The following is a 22864-nucleotide window of genomic DNA, read 5'->3' as shown; positions in this document are numbered from 1 at the left end:
CAAAACGCTACAAAGATAACGCACGTTCTGGTTAGTTTTTATACGCCCGTCGAAAGGCAGACATATGTTTGGTATAGTCTCCGTTCGTCTGTCAGTATATATGTACATCTGTAAACGTTCTCGTCTCGCCCTTAACTTGTGACCCACTCTAGATAATTTAATTCAACATTTTGTTTTCGTCTTTAGAATAATTAGATGCTGAGAAGCAGGCGAGTGGTTTTAAATTGAGTCTTTTTGCTGCTTAAGGAAATAACTCTTTCTTTTCATCAGACAAAGCTCAAACAGCCGTTAGTGTTGAGCGTACAGGTTTAGTAAACGCACACGTCTGTCTCCTCACAGACAATGAAACTGTTTTGCTCCTGCTCGTCTCTTTCTTTTCATCTCTTTATAAATCTACAAACCTTCACCATGATACCTTTCGTATCAAATGCACTTTTCCTCCCAGCTCATTTACATGTTAGGTGTTTTTTTTGTTTCTTCTCGTCCAGGTTTTGATGCTCTGGGAGAGCTGTTGAAGCCTACACTTCCTGCCCACACCGCCCCACCTTCTGCTGCTGCTCCTCAGATGACCATCCATCCTGGAGGGAAGCTGCTTGCCAACGATCTCGACTCGTCTCTGGCCAACCTCGTGGGCAGTGAGTGTTGATACTCATGAAAGTGTGACACGGTGGAATATCTGTGCAATAGATAGAAGAGCATACATTCAACACCAAGCCTCCATCATTCATTTGACTTTTGAACACCACGATGTGCACGGTTATTATAAGGCAGGAAACTAAAAGCTGTTTATTTATTTTTTTGCCTTTTTAAGTCTAGTGTAACAATTTAATAAAATTAATTTTCAAGGTTTACATCTTTTTTGTAAATTATTTTGTTTAAATATATCTGTTGCAAAAAAGAGTAATAAGAAACTGAAGTAACCTCTTTGTGCCTGTTATTTTATTTTACTTTCTCTCATCACTGATCTATCATGTCTGTTTCTTCTTTTCTTCAGATCTGCAGTTTGGAACCTCAGCCAAGAAGTAAGTTTCTGAACGTGTGACGATAACGTTTTCAAGGTTCAGCTCTTGGTTTAAGATTTAGACATTAATAAAAGTAAGCTGTCTTTGCGGTGTAGAAACCTGGGCAAAAGAGAGTTTTAACTCTTAAACACTATAAATGCGAAGTGATCAAGTGGATTTGTAGGTACTAAGATTTATAAAAAACGTTTTTTGTTTTTTTTTTAATGCTAAAATCAGTGAAGACCTCAAGTTCATGTTGGAACAGAGAGATGGATGGTTGTTCAATTCAATAAATCTGAGAAATTTCTTTGTTGCATCAAAGGACAAAAAACAATACAAAGGATGCTATTAAAACGGTGTAAAAATGATTAAAACTGTATAGCAAATACGATTGCTCAATCAATAATACTGTGCAAAAATCTGAAAACCAAAAAATGGCTTAAACTGCTAAATCTGATTTAAGCTGTGCCAAGCACATGTAACCTTCACAGCAGTCGGAGGTGACAAATTATACTGTACAGTGCGTTGGCCAGTGGCAGGAATGACTCGCTGTAATGTTGCTACGACAGCGGAGCTTTAGTAGTCTGTTAGCAAAGTGGCTCTGCTGTTGATCCAGTGAGGAGGAGAGGATGTTAGCTTGTCCTTTATGACGAGCATCCTTTTCTCCATCACCACTTCAAGCTGGTCCAGTCTGCAGCCAATACTGAAGCCAGCCTTCAACATAAGTTTTTGTAAAGTCGAAAACTCTCAGGAACCTTTCGTTGTGGTGTTCTTCTCGTCCTTCTCAGGCCTGAGATGCAGTGGAGTCAACCTGGAGAGAAGAAGCTAACTGGTGGCCATAACTGGCAAAATAAGACCATGTCGGCCACACAGTGGAGCCCGGCGCCTATGGCCCCACAGCCCATCCCTGTACCACATGTGGTGAGGAGACATCAACACACTGTGGACACGCTCACATACACAAAAACACACGTGCTCGAAAAGGTCCAGCAAGGTGTCTGCAAGTCCTGAAAGGCAATGATAATTCTTGTTTTTATGTAAGGACAGCTCTAAAATTGAACCTGTTTGCATTAGGGAAGTATAAAATGAAACTGCAGCTTTATTGTTGTTGTTGTTTCTTCTTCTTTTGGCTGCTCCCAGGGGTTGCCACAAAGCAAACTCGCATGAAAGATTTGAAAATTGTTTCACGCCAGATGCCCTTCCTGACATAACCTGGACTTGAACAGGCAATGTCAGAACCACGTCAGTGGCATTGACCATCAAGCTACTGCAGCGCATACTGCACCAATATAAAAACATTCAGTCTGTTCCCTTACTGTCGTACAACTCATCTATTCTTACCTCGTTTCAAAAACTCTGCACAATTCTCCTTCTAATCCCCTTCAGCTTCTCCGACAATGATTCAAGGAACTTTGTTGTCATTCACATCACATTCACATCAAATGTTCATGGGATGAGACTTGTTACCCAGGTGAAACTCAGCAGGAAGCCTTACAGCTTCAGGATAGAAGCTGTTCCTCAGCTTGCTGGTTCTGCTCCTAATGCTCCACAACCTTCTGCCTGAGGTAGCTCATCACAGTCTTTGTGATGGTGACATCCTCTACACATTTCTCCACATACACCAGAGCAAGTGATGTGCACTCCTGTACGTTCACCCCATCCCCACAAACAGCTGCTTTCCTAAACATCTGCCAGTCTGTGTGCTGGGAGCAGGTCTGCAGCATGGAGATGGCATCAATGGGCCACAAGTGATGGTCCTCTGTGTGGGTCTTGTATGTTTCAGCAGGGGGAGTTATGCAGGGGTCAGGATGATGGAGATGTGGTTGGAGAGGCCCAGTTGGGGGTGGGGGGTCAGCTTTGTTTGCATCTCTGGTGTTTGTGTACATATGGTCCAATGTGTTATTTCCCCTAGTAGGACAGGTGATGTGTTGGTAAAACTTGGGCAAAATGGTTGTCAGTTTTATCAGGTCAAATCCCTCCGTCACCACAAAAACAGCCTCCAGATACTTGTCCTGGAGCTCGCTGATGGTACTGAAGAGCTCTCCGAGATCATCGCTAACTCTAGCATCCAGCGAAATGTAAACCGCTGTAACAAACACTGCTGTAAATTCTCGAGGCGAATAGTGTGGCCGACATTTGACAGTAAGGTGTTCTATTGCCTCAGAGCAGGTACTGATGAGCTCTCAGTCCACCGTGTGCTCTACAGACCAGATATTGACCAGGAACAGGGATGGGATTGACGGCTTGCAGTTAAAACTAGCGATAGCTCATAGCCTAGCCCACACGCCGCCCCACTTTTCTTTATGCGTACACCGCTTTCGCTTGGTCCGCTGTCCTCTGCTGCTCCACACTTGGACCCTCAGAAGCCAGTTTTCCCAGCAGTGCCCTCAGTCCAAAGTTGAGTTCTGTTGCTGTTGTGGCCGGTCCTACACTTATTTTGACAAGTTCAGACTGTCTAACTTACTATCGTAGTAACTTGTAAAGCAGGGTGTGTAGTGTAGATGGACAGACGCACCGATTGGCTAGAATCCAATGGTTTTCAACATGCTTGACAGTCAAACAAGTACTTTCAAAACTCAGGGATTTTCTAATCACTTCATCATATCTTAAACAATCTTTGGTGTGAGCATTTTTTTACTGGAGCCATTTTTCATTTCTGGGATGTTTAAGGTCAGAGGAAGCACAAAAGGTATAAAAGGTAGTCAGAGGAAACCATATTTCACAGAGCTCAGTCTGCTGTTTATATGACTGATGGTTGTTATTTAACTACTTCAGCAGACAACAGGAGGATAATGGGAAGGATTATCTGTTTTAAACCTTTCTTTCAACCTCTGTCATGGAATATAGAAATGTAGGAAAACTGAACCAAGGTTTTCTAAAAACACACACAGATGCAGTTGCAGTACTAAGTGCACTTGTCTTAGTTTTACTAAACCTGTAAAATCCTGTTATTGTAGACATCTCTGTATCACAAACAGGTGGTGTAACCTCACCTCTGCTCCGATGTACAGTTCACGACACAAGAGCTGATAACTTAAAGTGGAAAGTTACAGAAAAAGATTGAATCACTTAAATTTTATCTAACATTAAGTCAGAATAATATTTTTTTCCTCGTATTACTTTGAAGGCAGCTGTAGTAGATTATAAACAGTTCCTGTAGAAAAGAGGTTTTCCTCCGGTATGGTATATTGTATTTTTTCTTTGTGCACGCCTGAAAGTAAACCCATTAAGGAGCTAATTATAGATCGGGATTTATTTGAACAAAATGTTCTGTCTAATAATTGAGTGCATTTGTTATTAGAAGTTGAAATCAGCAGGTCAGAGCTAATGAACAGTTCTTGTTTTGAAGAATAATTTCTACATTTTACCTGAGTTGAGGTTTAACATTATTTAGTGTATCAACCGCCTGTCTGATCATGTTGATATTACTAGATTAAAAAACAAACTTCTACCCAAAAACTTAACTTCTTTAAAGAATATATCTTACAACAAATATTGTTATATATATATATATATATATATATAGGCATTTTAAACTGTTCTCACACACTTGCAATATTCTAAACAATGTTTCTAAACTCTCTAAAAGAGTACAGAATGTTGTGATTTCAGCTCCCTGCCTCCGCTGCTCTCAGCTACTAGCAAGAGAGCTTGGCCACGCCCACTTCTTCTCTGCACGGAGGTCAGCTGCAGGAGGAAGTTTATCCTGCAGCATGGGCTGCACACAGGTGCGGCAGGTGCTAAATAATTTTAAATAATTTATTTTAAATAAAAATTTCATGCCGATGGTGCGGCTCATCCATCAATCAGCCAATTGTGTGTCATGTCCAGTCTTATTTTGAAAAACCGTGATAGAGCGAGTCTGCGAAAAACGAACTGCAAAGTAGCGGGGAACTACTGCATTGGATGTTTGAGGAAAAAACACGTTTATTTGCCTTCATACGTAGAGGAAGACGAGAAAGTTTAAGTGATATCATCTGTTAATTAAGTCTGTCTGTCCATTTGGCTCATCACCATGACTGTAAATCATTTTCTGGTCCTACAGGAAGCAAATCATCCTGCCTGCAGCTCCAAACGTTTACACATCACTACGCTGTTCTGTAGCTTCAGCCGTTTGGCTTTTCAATTTGTTTGGAACAGAAAGAACAGTCAGTTTTCAGTTTTATGTGATTTTATGAGACTTTGTCTGGTTCTTCTGCTGGATAAGCAGCTGGCCTTGTTCTGCTCAAAGCTAACAAAATCTAAAATAACTGAATCCACAGAGCGAACCATCTCCTCTGAAACAAACCACCTCTGAAACAAACCACCTCTGAAACAAACCACCTCTGAAACAAACCACCTCTGAAACGATGTTTAGTTAAAGCTGAGTTTTGTTTTTGAAGCAGGACAATGATTTTCTGGACAGAGTGGCTGATGGGAACTTGCAGACACCTTGCCTTGACTTAATGGAACTGAACGCTCCTCCTGTTTGTGCATGCTGCTTGTTGTTGTTTACAGATGGAGCTCGTGGTGTGTGTTTGTACATTAATGTATCTGTCTAAATGCTGTGTGTGCATGAAGAGTGATTCCTGACTCCTCCTGAACTCTGCAGTTTGTGGCTGACCAAGACAATCTGTCACTAACCCTCCACTTCCTGTCTCTCTCTCTCTCTGTTGATCCTTCTTTTCTTTTTGTCCTTTTCACCTAATCTCTTTCCTGCTGTTTTGCCCAATCACCACTCATCTTCCTCCCCATGTTGTTCACTCTATTTTTTTGCGTTGTCATCTGCTTGTCCTGTTTTTGCCTCACTACCTGTGACCTGTTGGTCATGTGACCCCAACCCTCTTCCCTTTTTATTGTTTATATGCTAACGTTGTTTTACGCCGCTTATTGTTGTTACCTTTCTTTGCTCTTTTGTCACTGGTTTTCTTTTTTTGTGTTTTTCCTCATCTCTACTTTCCCATTGCCACATTTTTTTTTTTCAATCATTCTTTCTCATTTCCTGGGTTCCAACTTGTTCTTTATCCTCTGTCTCCTTGTCTCTCTCTGTCTCCTTGTCTCTCTGTCTCCTGTCCCTTTTCCCTGTTGCGTCCCGATGCAGAATGGAATGTTCTATACTAGTTATGTAAGTACTTATCTCTGTTAAGTATGAGTCGTAACGAGCTGCTCAGGGCTCTGCTTATCTTCCTCTTCATCATTTCCTCTGTCCCCTCCTGGTTTGTTTTCTTGTGTTCCTTTGAAGCACATGTTGAAGAAAAGTTGGGCTGTTTCCACAAATAACTTGATCTGTGAGTTTGTAGCGTGCACCAACTCAATGATGCCAGGAGGTTTATCTTCTTCTGTACTTTTCATTAGGTTTTAATATTTTTATCTTTTGAACAAATTCATCAAACCAAAATTAGGCCTGTTGCGCTAAACAATAAATCAATTAATTGCATGACAAATTAAAATTATCGACGTCATTTTCATTTTTCAACTTTATCGTTTCTTCGTGTCTCTCTCTTTCTACTGAAGACACTGGATGACAAAAAGCTCAACTCCGGTGCTCTTCACTGACCCCTCCCTTTCGCTTTTATCTTTAAAATATGTTTTAAATGTCCAAAATCGCATGTTTGGATTGTTAAAAGCAGCTAAGCAGAAAAGCTAAGATACGAGCTACGCTAGCAGGCCGACATCGGTAAAAAACCTCAGTTTTGTCGAAGCTCCAAAATTCACGATGGAAACCCGTGCCTTGATGTAAAAAGTTTTTTCTTCAAAAGAAGCTGAGAACTTGTTTACTGGGTTTTTTTTTTTAATTAAAAGCTTTGTGTGAAAAATGCTATGCTAAAGAGCTCAAACCAAACTGAGCGTCTGCCATTTTGAGAACCAAAAAAATGGAAGGAGAGACAGCCCACATCGAAGGGCCTCCCTCCCATTTTCTTAGAAACACGCTGCTCACTCCCTCACTATCCATCTTTCGGTTTAAACAGTCTTATACTGCCATCTGGTGGTTCGAAAAAGGTTACTACTCTCAAAACTAATTAACCAACATTTCTTCTTAAATTTGACAATAATTACTAATTGTCAAATTTCAAACAATATCGTTTACTACAATAATTTCTGAGACAATTGATCACCCAGAAAATTTGTTATTATGACAGGTCTAACCAAAATACTGAATCAAACTACAGATCTTATTCTTGGAGCATCTTTGTGCTCTCAAAACTTTCACTGGAACGCCGACTTCAAATGTTCCTTTAGTTTTAGGCCTTTGGCAGCACGGCAGATCAGTGGTTAGCACTGCTGCCTCACAGCAAGAAGGTCCTGGGTTCAATCCCTGGTTGGACCTGGGTTCTTTCAGGTGGAGTTTGCATGATCTCCTTGTGTTTGTGTGGGTTTTCTCCAGAGACCAGTTTCCTCCCACAGTTCAAAAATATGCATCATGCTGCCTTCAGGCCTCACAAGAGATCTGTGATCTCAGTGGGATTTTCTTGGTTAAATAAAGGTTGATAAATAAGTACATTTATAAATGCTTTATTTTTAGTTTTAAAAGTATTAAATCGCCACAGCTCAACCAATTATCCCTCTACATGTAAAACATAAAATGTGTTAAGGGATTTTAATATTTCGTCAATCTGTCTGAAGCTCTTTAAGTTTTTTTTTTCTCTCTCTCATTTTCAGTCAACTATCTAACAGATTGTATATTTTTTAAGGCTCTAAAATATGACCTTTGAACTATTTAGGCTAAAACTCACAAGATGAGTGTTGTCGAGGCATGACCAACAGTTTGATGAAGAACCAATTCTTTCTTGGATTTTTTTTGGTCTCATTGAAACCAGCAGCTTTGTCACAAAGTCAAAATATGTTGCAACGTTTTGAGGTTAATCTGTAAATAAAAATATATTTTATCTCCAGCAAGGTAAATCCTAAAGGACTATTAGTTGAAAAATGATGTTCAGCTGAAGGGTGATGCCTCTGGTGCTGTTGCAGGTTTTTGATGTTTTTCTAAAGGACACAACGTTCAGACACTATTCAACTGCTGTGGATGGTTGTCCTCTGTTGCGAAGCGGGGTAATCGGAAGCACCGTCCGTCCATCTTGTGAGCTGGATAACTTTAAAATTAAGCAGCATGCCAACTTCTATTTTGATGTGTGGCTGCATCTAGGCATTGGAAAAGTCACTATCAATAATTGGGTTGCCACGTCAAAATCCAATTTGGCCAGCACCATATATATAACCAACCACCCCAATTGAGGAAACTGTTGCCTAGTTTTTATATTGGTTAAAAGTATAATTGTCTCAAATGATCGGGGTGGCTGAAGATTAATCCATGATGGTCAAGGCCACCACTGGCCACCCCCTGGCTCTTCCACTGCACCTGTTGGTGGATAAAGTTGTTCCCTCTACTCACAAGGATCCATCACTCTGCGGTGCCTCGGACAGATAACAAAACTCTGTTCTTCTGTACAGTGTAGCTCCTACCCACTTGAATGTCGCACTAATCCTAAGGTTTGATCAGTTTCTGTCCAGGAAAACTTATCTCAAATGACAAACATTCACTTTTCAAATTCCTCAGTGACGAAGGAGAGCAGTGTACTGCTCGTTAGTTCTGGGGTTTCTGGAGTTCCCCACTTGTCCATCGTTCTCATTTTCTAAGCACAAACTTTTCAAAATGCTGTCAGCTAGAAGGGCTGCACAGATGTAAATGAAAAAGTAGCCAAAGTCCAAAGAATAACTTTAAACATTTTAATAAATGAGATATGACAGAGAACTCTTGGTCTAGACAGCTTTAAAATATTACATACATACATACATACATACATACATACATACATACATTCATCTAATTTTCAATATGTACAAGATTAATATTGGAGTGATGTTGGCTGGATTATTTCTCTTCTGTTCTATAATATGCAAGCAAGAACAGAAATCGCTGTCCTTTTTCCCCCACTATACAAATTTATAGCAGGGCTGTGATTGGTTTGGTCAGCTGTGACTAAGGCCTCACTTCTCCAACAAAACTTTTGTTTAAAAAAATAATAAATCAAGGAGCGCTTCAAGAAAATATCAATTGTACTGCAAGAAAATATCCATAAAACGTCTCATTGGAGTTCAAGGATTAGAGAATGTCACGACAAAAGCTGCTGTAAAAATACACGTCTCCTAAAGAGCAAACGTAAGCTTCATACGTGATATAACTGTATCAGGTGGAAGTGATCTAGAAAGGCCACAGGTAGCAGAGCCCAGATGAACTTGGCTGATCTGTGACGGAACAAGGTTGCAACAGTCTCAGCTGGGAACCTGGCTCGCCTTTTAAACATCGAGCCAAGAAAATCATTTCACTCCTTTAACCACCAATTAGCTCTGCTGGAGCTTTGACAGAGAAAGGCTGATCTGCAGAGAAGGAAAAGAAAAGAAGAGTTTCAGCTCTGAAGGTTAAATAATGAAATAAGACATGCAAGAGACAAACGAGAGTTTAAGACGACATATCCAGATAAATGTGCGGGATGATGCAGTGAAGGCCGACAGATGTGTGTGAAGATAAATGGACATGAAGTCTGAAGGAGAACCTGAAGTAGGGGGGTAAACAGAGTCTGACTTTCTTTGTTCCTCTCTCCTGCATGTCATAAATATACTGTATTTTTCGCTGTACACGTCACACTGCCATATAAGTCTCATCAGTCCAAATATGTCTAATAAAGTGGAAAAAAACATAAATAAGTCACTTTGCCGTGTAAGTCGCATCTATTATGTGTCACCGCTGACCACCCAGAAATGTGAGCCGGTGTTGTGCCAAAAATCGACTGCCAAATGGTGGCCGCGGGAACGTGCACGGGAGGACTTTAACAAGATTAACACTTAAAAACAATTATTTGCTTGCTCGACATTATAGTAAAGGTGTGTCTCAGTTGAACTTTTGCTTAATAAATGCACTTTAATGGTCAAATCAGCTGCATTTCGCCACACTTCCCAGGTGAAATGCAGCTGATTTGACGTTTGTTCCAGGAGTTCTGGAGCGAGATGAAGGTGGCTCTGTATGGCAAGCCAAGTGTCTCATCAATAGCCACTTTTACCTATTAATGAGACACTTGGCTTGCCATAGCAGTCGAGGGCCCTCTAGTGGCTGAAAATGTTAGTGTTCAATATTTTCCATGTCAGAATGAATGAAATCGTCAGATCTCAGCCAAAAACTGGGTTATAAATATTGGGAAAAATTAAAATGAGTCTGTTCAGTGTATAAGTCGCTGGACCTGCAAATTTATGCAAAAAGGTGCAACTTATACAGCGAAAAATACGATATATATATATATATATTTTTTTTTTTTTTTTTTTTTTGTGTGAGACGGATAACTCAAAGACAAAATTGTTCAAAAATAATGAGAGATTAAAGTGCAGGTGACAGTAATTTTAAGCTGTGTTTTAAAGTCTAAAACCACTAAACCACTGGGGTGTTGCTGAGCAGGCAGTAAACGCATCTGATGTGTCCAGGTGTGATTATCGGGGCTCGTTTATGGCACAAAGAGTTTGATCGATGTTTCTGAACACCGACTTTCTCTCCAGAGGCTGCAGCTAAAAGCAGACACTGGTCAGCCATATTGATTACTTCCTGGCATCAGAGTCACAGTTTTACCAGAGCTGAGGGCCTGCACTGCCAAGTTAGTCTAGCATAGCTTTCAAAGATGATGGGTACAACAATAGTGACTCTGATTTTACCTTAACTCAGTTGTCCTGGTAATCTGTGTGTTTCTCACATTATTTTATGCGTGTGGGGTGTTCTGCTCAAAATACATCAACCAAATGACAGCACGAGGTGCCGATCTCAACATTTCATTCTTAAAACAAACATTGAAGACAAAAACCATTACAGAAAATCGCCTATGCTAGAATTAGGGCAAAAGATGAATATTGCAAAATACTTAGTTCAGTAAATTAACACCTGCTGCTAGCTGAGATGATCAACTCTTGTACAGCTTTGACTCGGTCCCTTAGGGGAAGTGTCTCACCTGGCTGCAGCTGTTGGAGACTACTTTTGGACACAAATTTGTAAAGAAAAATAAACGTTTTGTTGCGTTCTCAACTAATTCTGTTTGTGACCTGCCATGTTTTTCCAGCCAATATTGACAATTGCGTCACATTTTTGTGTGTATAACCACAGCCTACATGTTACCTGCCTCGACTTGTGTCGGAGCCACTTTGGCAGCCACCCCTAGATTTATGGCATCGTCATATGGAGTACACTTTTGAAATAATATGTAGATTTGGACTACTTTTGGTGGTTTTTGGACCAGAACATTCAGCGCTGTAGCCTGCAAATCGCCAACATTTGTAGCTCAGAGAGATGATGTTTTTAAATAATTCCATCACCAAATCAAATAAATATTGAATTTATTAAATATTCCATGTAAACGTACACTTTTAATCTGCATTAGTTTCAATTTAACAAACTTTTCTAAATGTAAGCGGCTCATCTTTATCACCTGTGATAAGTCCAGCCTCTGTAACCATGGCGATGGCTTGGCTCAATAAAGCTTCCTTCATCTTATCAAACTCTGCCTTTCAGCTCTGCGTAGCCAGTAATCTCATTTAGTACAATCTTTGGGTCATAACCTTTATTTTATGTTTCTGAGCATAGAATAACTTGACTTTTGTCTGAACATGAACTGTTTTTATAACTGTCTGAGTTGCCCACTCGGTTTAAATCATTGATTAATGTGCTGAAACATAAGCAGCAATTAAAGGAAGTTTTATTTTTGCCCATAAAAGCCTAAACCCAGCACAGCTTTACCTAATTAACGTAATCCATCAGTTTATGTAACATCACTCTGGTATTACACAACTTTACAGAACAGCTCATTATTCTGCTTATTGGAAATATTGCTTCGTTTGTGTTTTATTGCTGCTTTACTGCAAGAACCAGCTGGAGTTCCTTCACTGTGGCAGACAAGAGAAATGGTGTTCTTAGAGCAGGAGTGACGCAGGCTCTGTTGCCACCGTTGGCTCGTTTATTTGGATGGCTGAGGACTTTAAATAGTTTCTGCAAGCTGATCAGTCAGCTCACACCTTCAAAGATATTGAGCGCTCATATGAGAGTTGACGTCGGACCGCAAAAACTCTGTGCTGTGTGCAGCTACATGCATTTCACATAACCTGAGCAAACGGATCAGTAAAAAGCTACTAGATACTCCAGTACAACTTTTTAAATATTCAGCATCTAGAAGGAAAAGGCTTTGATCTGTAGAAAAATATGTCATAGTAAAATTTGTATGATTTATGAATTAGACATTAGTCAACATTCAGCTGAAGTCTCTAGAGTTTCTGCTTTTGGAGAATTTGCCAGATTGCACATTCAGACTTTTTTTTTTTTTTTAGCAGTTTATTACACAAAACTGAGGTTTTCTTCAGGAAACCATAATAAAAGCTACAAGGATCTCGAAACATTTACCAGCAGACACAAGATGGATCCCATAAGCAAACAGTTTTGGTATAAGATGATGATTATGATCTGTGTTTGTTTTCACACCACTGAGATTGTACCCACATGATCATAAATGTCATCATGGGCATCATTCACCACCATCAACAATGGAGGACTCTGTAATTTGAGCTGTGTTGTAAGTCTTTGGTTTGTTTTATAAGAGTGCAACAAACACTCAGAAGGAGAAACCAAGAGTCAGTCAACTTCATGCTGTTCCTCAAAGAAGAGCTCATTAGAACATACAACAGTGGCTGTTAAGTAACTTCTCATTCATCAATGCTGTTCAATAGTGCAGATGCTGGAAGAGCTTTTAAGTTGCTTGGTCAGTCAATGTTCATTTACGTATGGACTAATCACATCCACTTGTCTCACTTGAGAGCTCCTACTGAAAGTCCAAGAAAGCACCTATTTTGAAGCAGGAGCTGAAAAAGACCACATAAATGCAGATCCTTTCCAAAAAAAATGAATATCATGTAAAAGTTGTTTAACTTCCATAATTCCATTCAAAAAGTTCATCTTTAATAGATGATAGATTCAGGGCCCACAATTTAAACAATTTCAAGTATTTATTTTTACATAATTTGGGCTTCCAGCTCATGAAACCCACGAAACAGGAATTCAAACAAATTAGAATACTGTGAAGAAATCAGACCGCACTACTTCTCAGTTTTTGCAGAAAAAAAGAAAGAAATTAGGATCACAACAAATCAATCAAAATATGGTACTTTCAAAACGATATGTCAATCTTCAATACTTTGTTAGGAATCCCTTTGTCTTAATCATTGCCTCGATGTGATGTGGCATTGAGGCAATCAGCCTGTGGCATTGACTGGGAGTTATGGAAGCCCAGATTTTCTTCATGCTTGCTGTCAGATCTTCATTGTTGTTGGGTCTGGTGCTCCTCATTTTCCTCTTGAGAATACCCCAAAGATTCTCAATGGGGTTTAGGTCCGGAGAGTTGGCTGGCCAGTCAAACACTGTGGCATGGGCATCAAACCAGGTTTTGGTGCTTCTGGCAGCATGGGCAGAGACCAGGTCCTGCTGGAAGATGAAATGCATCTCCATACAGATCCTCAGCAGAAAGAATGAAGTCCTCTAAAACATTCTGGTAGACTGTTGCAGTGACCTTGGATTTAAGAAAGCAGAGTTTATAAACACCTGCACCGGACATTGCACCCCACATCATGACTGACTGTGGATGTTTCACACTGGACCTCATGCAGTACAGGCTCTGTTCCTCACCCTTCTTCTTCCAAACCCTTAGCCCTTGATTTGCGAATGAAAGGCACACTTTACTTTCATCGCAAAAGAGTTGGCTCAGATCCAGAAGTGGCTTGACCCGAGGAACCCGACAGTTGTAGCCCATCTCCCGGATGTGTCTGAATGTGGTGGATTTTGAAGCTGTGACTCCCGCCTCATTCCACTCTTTCTGGATCTCTGCCAGATTCTGGAATCTTCTCTGTTTAATAATCCACTAAGCCCACAATCATCTCTTTTGCTTGTGCATCTTCTCCTGCCACATTTTGCCCTTCCACTAGACTTTCCATTGATATGCTTGGACACAGCACTCTGTGAACAGCCAGCCTCCTTAGCTATGAACTTTTGTGGCTTACCCATCCTATGGAGGGTATCAATGATGGTCTTCTGGCCAGTTATGTTTGCAGTCTTCCTCATATTGAACCAAACTGAGACAATTGAACCAAACTGAAGCAATTTAATGACACCTGGGGAAACCTGTGCAGATGCTTTGAGTTTAGTAGATGATTAGTGTTTCACACTCAGTTTAAAACATTCATGCCATGCAACATTTGGACTGATTTCTTCACAGTATTCAATTTATTTGAAATCCTGTTTTCGTGGGTTTCATGAGCTGGAAGCCCAAAATTATGTAAAAATAAACAAATAAATACTTGAAATTGTTTAAATTGTGGGCCCTGAATCTATCACCTATTAAAGATTAACTTTTTGAATGGAATTGTGGAAGTTAAACAACTTTTCCATGATATTCTAACTTTTTGGAAAGGGTCTGTATACTTTTAAGGTCTGCAGTGATCACCAGCAGCTTGAAAATAAAACACCAAAAAAACTTAAATAATTGTAAGCACTGTGAGGTGATCTAATGTGGTCTGTAGGCGCCTAATAATAATATGTTAACTAAAGTACGCAGCTGTATGGACAGTGTCAAACAAGACTCTTGTTCTTGTCATATCTAAGATGAAACGAGTACAGTCTTTATTTTTTAATTATTGTTGATACGGCTTGCCTCAAATCCTTTCACTTGACCCTGTCGTGGAGCGAAGAGGAGGAATTGGAAATAACCTCTGTATGCATGTCCATGTTGTGAGCATAACATGAAAAATAAGTCATATACCAACGTGTACATTGTTTTGTGGCTGCGTCTATGTGTAAAACAAGGTCTTTATAAAAATTAGGTTGCCAAGCCAAAATCCAAGATGGCCACCACCATACAAACATGTAAACCAGCCACCCTAGTCTTTTGAAGAAGCTATGCTTTCTAATTCTTATATTAACAATTTCTAAGTTTTCGTGAAAATACGTTCACTGTGACAACCCCTGAGAAAGGGAGCAGCTGAAACAAGGGGGGAAGCTTTCTAGTTCTTATAATTTTTTAAAAGCATATTTTCCTCAAATATTGGGTCAAAAATAAGCAACGCGCTGACTTCCATTTGGATTGCCACATCAAAATCCAAGATGGCCACCACAACCATATATTCATATATTTATTATTTTAAACAGACCGCCCTATCACTTAAGGAAATTTTGCTTTCTAGTTTTTCCATTGCTTAAAACTATCGTTTCCTCAAATGTTTGGGGTGGTCATATATTAATCTAAGATCAAGATTAATCTAATCCAAGACCACCATTGGCCACCCCCCTGGCCGGAAGCACTGTTGACAAACATACAGTAGAGCATATGATTCTTTGACATGATGTAGAAGAGCTCTATAGACATAGCCCCATGGTGTTTAGAACATGTTCCTCTGCCTCTACTTGCCTCATTTTGCACACCGGTCCTCCTCCCTTACAATCACTCATACTGTACTGTAACACAGGCACTCGCTGCCATCAATTACCGTTTTCTCAAGCAAAAATCAGAGGCATTGATGCAGATAAGCGTGGGTCGCAAACGGCTGCTGCAAATTGCCCGTCATGTTGAATCGGAAGCCTATTCAGGTGTAGTGGTTTTGATTTGTGCGGCTCGCGGTGCAGAGCCAAACACGGCCTTATTGTGGCACTGCTTTTAAAGTGGCGGTAATGATTTCGCACAGCAGGAAGCCTGTAAGTACCTCTGCTGCTTGCTGTGCTGCTGGGCTCCGAACAAACACATACTTGAGTATTAAATAAATTCTTACAGTTCTAAAGTTTTTTTTTTTCTTTTGTATTCTCTAAAGCCGCTGAGCTATAAGAGATTTGAAAATGTTTTTTTTTTTTTTTTTTAATGTAATAATAAATGATGTGAACGGTTTGAAGCAGGTTCTGTTTTTGCTCTGAAGTCATCTGTTTTTTTTTTTTTTCCAGGCTCCAGCTCCTATGGCTTTCCCCATGACCACACCACAAGTGCCTGTGTATGGAATGGTGAGTATGCACATGACGACTACTGCACAAAAGCTTCTTTGTTCCTCCACCTCTGCTTTACAATCACCTTTCTTACCCTGTTTGTTTCTTGTCTGAGGATGATTTTTCGTTTTTACCTATGTGATGTTTTATTGAGTTTAAATTACATTTTCTTTTCCTTTTTTCGTACAACCTTCAACGGCAGGACATATTATGTTGTAGAAAGAAAAAAAAAGTGCTATGCGTTATCATCACTGTATGTTTCTTTAAAACAATGAAATTAGTTCTCTTCATTTAACCTATCACACCTGAGATGCACCCAGGTGGAGCAGTGGGCAACTAAGTAAGCACCCAGGTAGCGTTAGGGGTTAGGTGTCTTGCTCAAGGACACCACAACATGTGGGCATGGCAGGGAGTTGAACCTGTGGCATTCTGGTCCAAAGCTGGCTGTCCTACCTCTACACCACAGCTTCCCCCACAAGCTTACAGCACCTGGTATTTCCAGGTGGTCTCCCATCCAAGTACTAACCAGGCCTGACCCTGCTTAGCTTCCGAGATCAGGCGAGTTCTGGGTGGTTTAGTCTCAGTATTATTGGGGGGGGGCCGATACCAGTTTTTGTCAAACAGAGTATGACTACTACAGTTTGTGTACTTGTCGATACTGAGTATTGAAACCAAGTACTTACTGAGTTAGAACATCAACATTACACAATGACTTAAAAACATGTTTATTTTATTTAGAACAAGATGGCTGTCCTTACTTAGAGGGCTACAGTCCAGTGTTTCCCCTACCGTTATACAAGCGAGGTGCCCAGCCCCGTGAACAGAACTGAACGCCCTGCCTACCAAACCAAACTGTGCACACCCCCATCCCCCCCGTCAGCACTGATATAGCTCTAAGCTAGTGGCGTGCAATACAGGCATGCTAGCTAAAAAGTTCAAGGCAGCGCAACCGTCTGTACAAAAAGCATGCAGCTCAGACTTATCCTCTCCCACTCCCATCGACAAAAATCACAGACGAGATTGGCGCCCCGCCACGCCAAGTTTTCTAGGGGAAACACTGCAGTCCATTTGAGTGTATCAAATCAAATATACAGCATGATATATACTGTTGCAAAATTTTAAAATATATAAAACTAAAACAAAATATATTTTCTTTCAACTTGTATATTTCTTAAACATGGACCTGACAAACCTTTTACTTGAAATGTAAACTAACACATTCAATGGTGTTTAGAACCACAAAGTAATTCAACAGTAGCATAATTATAAACTGCTTCATTTCTTAACATTAAAAAAAGTGCAAAGTAATATAAATAAGTAAAGTCTAAATGTTTTATATCTGCATAACTATATACAGGTGCTGGTCATAAAATTAAAATGTCATGAAAAAATTGATTTATTTCAGTAATTCCATTCAAAAAGTGAAACTTGTATATTATATTCATTCATTACACAGATTGATATATTTCAAATGTTTATTTCTTTATTGTTGATGAACTGACAATCAAAGAAAACTCCAAATTCAGTATCTCAGAAAATTAGAATATTGTCAAAAGGTTCAATATTGAAGACACCTGGTGCTACACTCTGATCAGCTAATTAACTCAAAACACTTGCCAAGGACTTTAAATGGTCTCTGTCTAGTTCTGTAGGCTAGACAATCATGGGAAACACTGCTGACTTGACAGTTGTCCAAAAGATGACAGTTGACACCTTGCACAAGGAGGGCAAGACACAAAAGGTCATTGATAAAGAGGCTGGCTGTTCACAGAGCTCTGCGTCCAAGTACATTAATAGAGAGGCGAAGGGAAGGAAAAGATGTGGTAGAAAAAAGTATACGAGCAATAGGAATAACTGCACCCTGGAGAGGATGGTGAAACAAAACCCATTCCAAAATGTGGGGGAGATTCACAAAGAGTGGACTGTAGTTGGAGTCAGTGCTTCAAGAACCACCACGCACAGACGTATGCAAGACAAGGGGTTCAGCTGTCACATTTCTTGTCAAGTCACTCTTGAACAAGAGAGAGTGTCAGAAGTGTCTCGCCTGGGACTGCTGCTGAGTGGTCCAAAGTTATGTTCTCTGATTAAAGTAAATGTTGTATTTCCTTTGGAAATCAAGGTCCCAGAGTCTGAAGGAAGAGGAGAGGCACAGAATCCATGTTGCTTGAGGTTCAGTGTCAAGTTTCCACAGTCAGTGATGGTCTGGGGCCCATGTCATCTGCTGGTGTTGGTCCACTGTGTTTTCTGAGGTCCAAGGTCAACGCAGCCATCTACCAGGAAGTTTTAGAGCACTTCATGCTTCCTGCTGACCAACTTTATGGAGATACAGATTTCGTTTTCAACAGGACTTGGCACCTGCACACAGTGCCAAAGCTACCAGTACCTGGTTTAAGGACCATGGTCTCCCTGTTCTCAATTGGTCAGTAAACTCACCTGACCTTACCCCATAGAAAATCTATGGTGTATTGTGAAGAGGAAGATGTGATACACCAGATCCAACAATTCAGAAGATCTGAAGTCCACTATCAGAGCAACCTGGGCTCTCATAACACCTGAGCAGTGCCACAGACCGATCGACTCCATGCCACACCACATTGCTGCAGTAATCCAGGCAAAAGGAGCCCCAACTAAGTACTGAGTGCTGTACATGCTCATACTTTTCATGCTCATACTTTGCAGTTGACCAACATTTCTAAAAATCCTTTTCTTTAATTGGTCTTAAGTAATATTCTAATATTCTGAGAAACTGAATTTGGGGTTTTCATTAGTTGTCAGTTATAATCATCGACATTAAAAGAAGTAAAGCATTTGAAATGTATCAGTCTATGTGTAATGAATTAATATATTATACAAGTTTCACTTTTTGAATGGAATTACTGAAATAAATCAACTTTATCATGATATTCTAATTTTATGACCAGCACCTGTAAATAAAGATCCTGGTATTCACCTATAATCTTTTCCACCAGAACCCACTGCTGAGCGGTGAGGTTGTGTGGAAGTTTATAATCAGACCCAAATATCCACAGAGCACACTTCTGTTCAGGCACTGGAGCATGTGAAAGCTGCTGGTCCAGCGGGTCTGCACGTCCTGCTGGAGTCATCTTGTGTGCTGGCTGAGTTGCAGCTAAATATCTTCCAGGCTAAGCTAAGGTGGAGTGTTTAAAATGTCCAACAGTCTGACAGAAACCACTTCAGCTACAGTGAAGTTCAGGTGTTTAATCAAATTACTTGTGTTGAAACTGCTGCTCTTCATCCTCCTGACAGTTTAGCTGAGCACAGCAGACAATACTTTCTCTTATCATTTGTGTTTATCTTAAGCTACAGTAGTCCCTCTTTTATCGCGGGGTGATCCGTACCCTGACGCCCCGCGATAACTGAAAAACCGCGAAGTAGGAATAGTAGTACAAGTAGTAAGTAGTAGTTTATTTTAGTATTTATATACTGTACCTATAAAGGCGTTTTAAACCCTTCCCACCCACTTGCAATCTTTTAAACAATGTTTCTAAATGCTCTAAAAGAGCACAGCATGTCATGAAATTAGCTCTCTGCCTCAGGCTGCACTCTATTTGCCAACGCTCTTGGCCACGCCCACTTCTTCGCTGCAGAGCAGAGATTATGACAAGCTGCAGGAGGAAGCTTCTTCTGCAGCTTGTGGGCTGTACTCAGGAACATCATGTTCCAACAGGTGCAGCTGGTGCCTAATAATTTAAAATAATTTATTTTAAATAAAAACTCCATGCCAATTGTGTGTCATGTCCAATCTTATTTTGAAAAACCACGATAGAGCGAGTCCATGATAAACGAACTGAAAGGAGTGAGGGACTACTGTACATACATTTTTTAACCTTCGGTCACTTGCACAGCGGAAGCAGAAAAAGTGCCATCCAGTGGCGATATCTATTCCAGATCTCAGGGCATTTTTAACGAGTACAAGTACTTGTAAAAATACTAGTATCGGGTCTTATATGATACCAGTATCTGTATCGAGAGACCAGTACTCCGTATGTGTCAAAACTTCCTCTTATCCCACCCATAACTTCTGATCCACACAAGATCATTTAATGAAGCTTGATAAACTTATGCATCATCACGAGACCGAGTGCTCCGTACACTTTTCATCACCCCAGTTTCAAGGTCAGAGTCATAAATCAAAGTCAAATGTTGTGCAAGGTCTTTGCTTGTCCATGCTGCTGATTGCTTTATAAAAAGATAAATGGGAGACAGTGACAAAGTGAAGATTCAACTCAATCTGCTGGCTTCCTTATATAGATGACTTTTACTAATTGGCATCCATAATGTATATGAATGTTATGTTCAGTGCCCTGAGATGACTTCTTTTGTGACTTGGTGCTTTATAAATAAACTGAATTGAATAAAATTGAATTATAATAGTTTGTGGATGTGTGTATGATGTGCTGTTTGCGGTACTCTTTTAAATGTTTATATTATGTCTATTATTTTTTTTTCTAATCATCTCCAGCCATAAAAGGCAAGTGATCATGCAATTGTGTGTGTGAGTGTTTGTCTGTTAGCAAAATATATCATAAACTACTGGAAAGAATTTTATGAAACTCTTCATTTACAACTGAATAATTTTTAAATCTACCCGATTCAAGTCGCAGCTAATCAACCTCAGCTAAAACAACAGTTACCATAACTTTGTCATTTCAACAGATATTGAGCTAAAGTTTGGTGTGGTAGTAGCTGAGCCATCACCAACACATACTCTGAGCACCCACACATCAAGTGACGTCTTTGTTTAATTCTTGGGCATTCAAGGCAGCGAGTGGCATTAATTTCTTCCAGGAATATAGTTTTGTTTCTGTGTGGTGTGTCTCCAGGTTCCTCCTCAGATGGGTCAGATGGGTGGGGTAGCGGTGATGGCTCCTCAGCCGATGATGTACAACCAGCCTGTTGTCAGACCCACCAACCCCTTCGCACCCATGCCAGGAGCCCAGGTGATGCTTCTGACACACACACACCTCTCAAATGTCTAGAAAACAGGTGCTGGAAAAACTTTTTGCAGCTTTGAAAATAACTTTACAAATAAAGTTTTTCTGTCATTGTTTCTCTTTTTTCTGATCAGAAATGTCCTAAATTGCATTACTTTGAGGTTCATTATCTTGTGAAATATGCCAAACAAATGTTATTTTAAAACTCAAGTCAGCTATTTCATATGTTTTATGTTAACTATTGCTGTAATCTGGAATATTTTTTACATCCTGCTAGTTGTTCTTTCAGACATATTTCATGCAAACAAGACGTTTCTGTTCTATTCAGTGAGTTTAACCAACAGATGTTCCTCACCGGTGTGTCCTCTGTTTGACTGAAATGTGTCCCGTGCTGATTTCCTCTACTTCAATGGTTTTAGTGGTGTGCATCTACAAACCGGATTCCAAAAAAGTTGGGACACTAAACAAATTGTGAATAAAAACTGAATGCAATGATGTGGAGGTGCCAACATCTAATGTTTTATTCAGAATAGAACACAAATCACAGATCAAAAGTTTAAACTGAGAGAATGTATCATTTTAAGGGAAAAATCTGTTGTTTCCAAATTTCATGGCGTCAACAAATCCCAAAACGTGTACGCTGTGTGTTTTAAATCTCCTAAAGACCATGTTCGCCTTAAAACTGTTGATTTTCTAATCAAACACACACACAAAATAAACTGCTGATTTTATAACTGCTGTTCTAAAGATAAACTAGAGAAATTAAATTTCCTGCAAAAATGCAGTGTGAATGCCTATTGCAGAATAACTTGCTGAAAAACTGTTGAAATTAGCTAAAAACATGCTGAATTGTAGCTGATATGGAAGAGCAAGCCTAAAAATAACAAAAGAAAGTAAAAAAGCACACATTTTGCTGAATTAGGTTTAAATAAGCAGAAATGAACACACAAATTAGAAAATCAGCTAAAAAAAGCTGAAATTAGAAAAAAAAGACTGAAAACAAACTGAAAGGCAGAGAGAAGCTTAAACTACCAAAAGGAAGCAGACAGAGCTGAAATGAGTTTAAAAAAATGTGTAATTAGCTGAAAATGCTAAACTTAGCATAAAACAGCTAAATAGTAGCAGAAATAGCTGACATTAGCATAAATAAGCTTAAAAAACCATAACAAGCTGAAATTAGCAGAAAGAAGTAAATTCGTCTGAAAGTAGCAGAAATGACCATGAACAATGTGAATTTATCTGAAAGCAGACGAAAATAGCTGAAAATGCTAAAAAAGTAGCTGAAAAAGTAGAACAAGCTTAAATTGGCAGAAGAAAGCAGAAAGAACACATTTGATGAATGAAGCAGAAATGAGCACAAAAAGTGAAATTAGCAACAACAACAAAAAAACAGCTGAAATGTAGCTAAAAAAGAAGAAAGAAGCTTAAACTGCCAAAAAGATTTGGAGAGGGAACGTTTTTGATGAATTCAGCTGAAAAAAGTTGAATTGAGTGCAAAAATTGTGGAATTAGCTGGAAAGGCTAAAATTAGCATAAAACGGGTAAGTAGCAGCTTAAATTGCAAAAATAAGCTGAAAGCACAGGAAGTCAACACACAGTGGGTGTTACCAGGCTCTGTTTATTTCAGCACGTACAATAATCCCTCTAGCTTTATTGATTTAGCTCGAGCCGTTTATGACAATTACTGTGACATTAGTCGTCCTCTTGTGTTTGTAAAGACTATTTGTTTGGTGTTTTTAGTGTTTACCCTGCCTTCTTTTTACTCCCCCTCTGCTCAGATGCAGTTCATGTAAACCAGTCAGGGGGAAGCTGAGTGCCAAAAGCAACAAACAGAAGAAAACCAACACGAGGACGATCAGAGGACGAAGGAACGAATTGATCAAGTGAACCGA

General features: G+C 39.7%; 1 protein-coding gene across 1 annotated transcript in view; it reads left to right on the top strand.

The window, feature by feature from the left end:
• Nucleotides 1–22802, top strand: part of LOC119408657 (phosphatidylinositol-binding clathrin assembly protein) — a 211315-nt gene extending 188513 nt beyond the window's left edge. The window contains exons 9-14 of the mRNA XM_037675503.1: nt 489–635; nt 995–1022; nt 1790–1922; nt 15979–16035; nt 20862–20978; nt 22751–22802. Of these exons, the coding sequence (XP_037531431.1) occupies nt 489–635; nt 995–1022; nt 1790–1922; nt 15979–16035; nt 20862–20978; nt 22751–22765 (497 nt within the window). The 3' untranslated portion in view covers nt 22766–22802. The remainder of the gene's footprint in view (nt 1–488; nt 636–994; nt 1023–1789; nt 1923–15978; nt 16036–20861; nt 20979–22750) is intronic.
• Nucleotides 22803–22864: the final 62 nt, after the last annotated feature.

The sequence above is a fragment of the Nematolebias whitei genome, chromosome 1, assembly GCF_014905685.2.
Source record: "Nematolebias whitei isolate Nwh7 chromosome 1, NemWhi1, whole genome shotgun sequence".
Classification (NCBI taxonomy): domain Eukaryota; kingdom Metazoa; phylum Chordata; class Actinopteri; order Cyprinodontiformes; family Rivulidae; genus Nematolebias; species Nematolebias whitei.
Note: the sequence above shows the minus strand (reverse complement) of the source record. Positions and strands in the feature narration are given on the sequence as shown.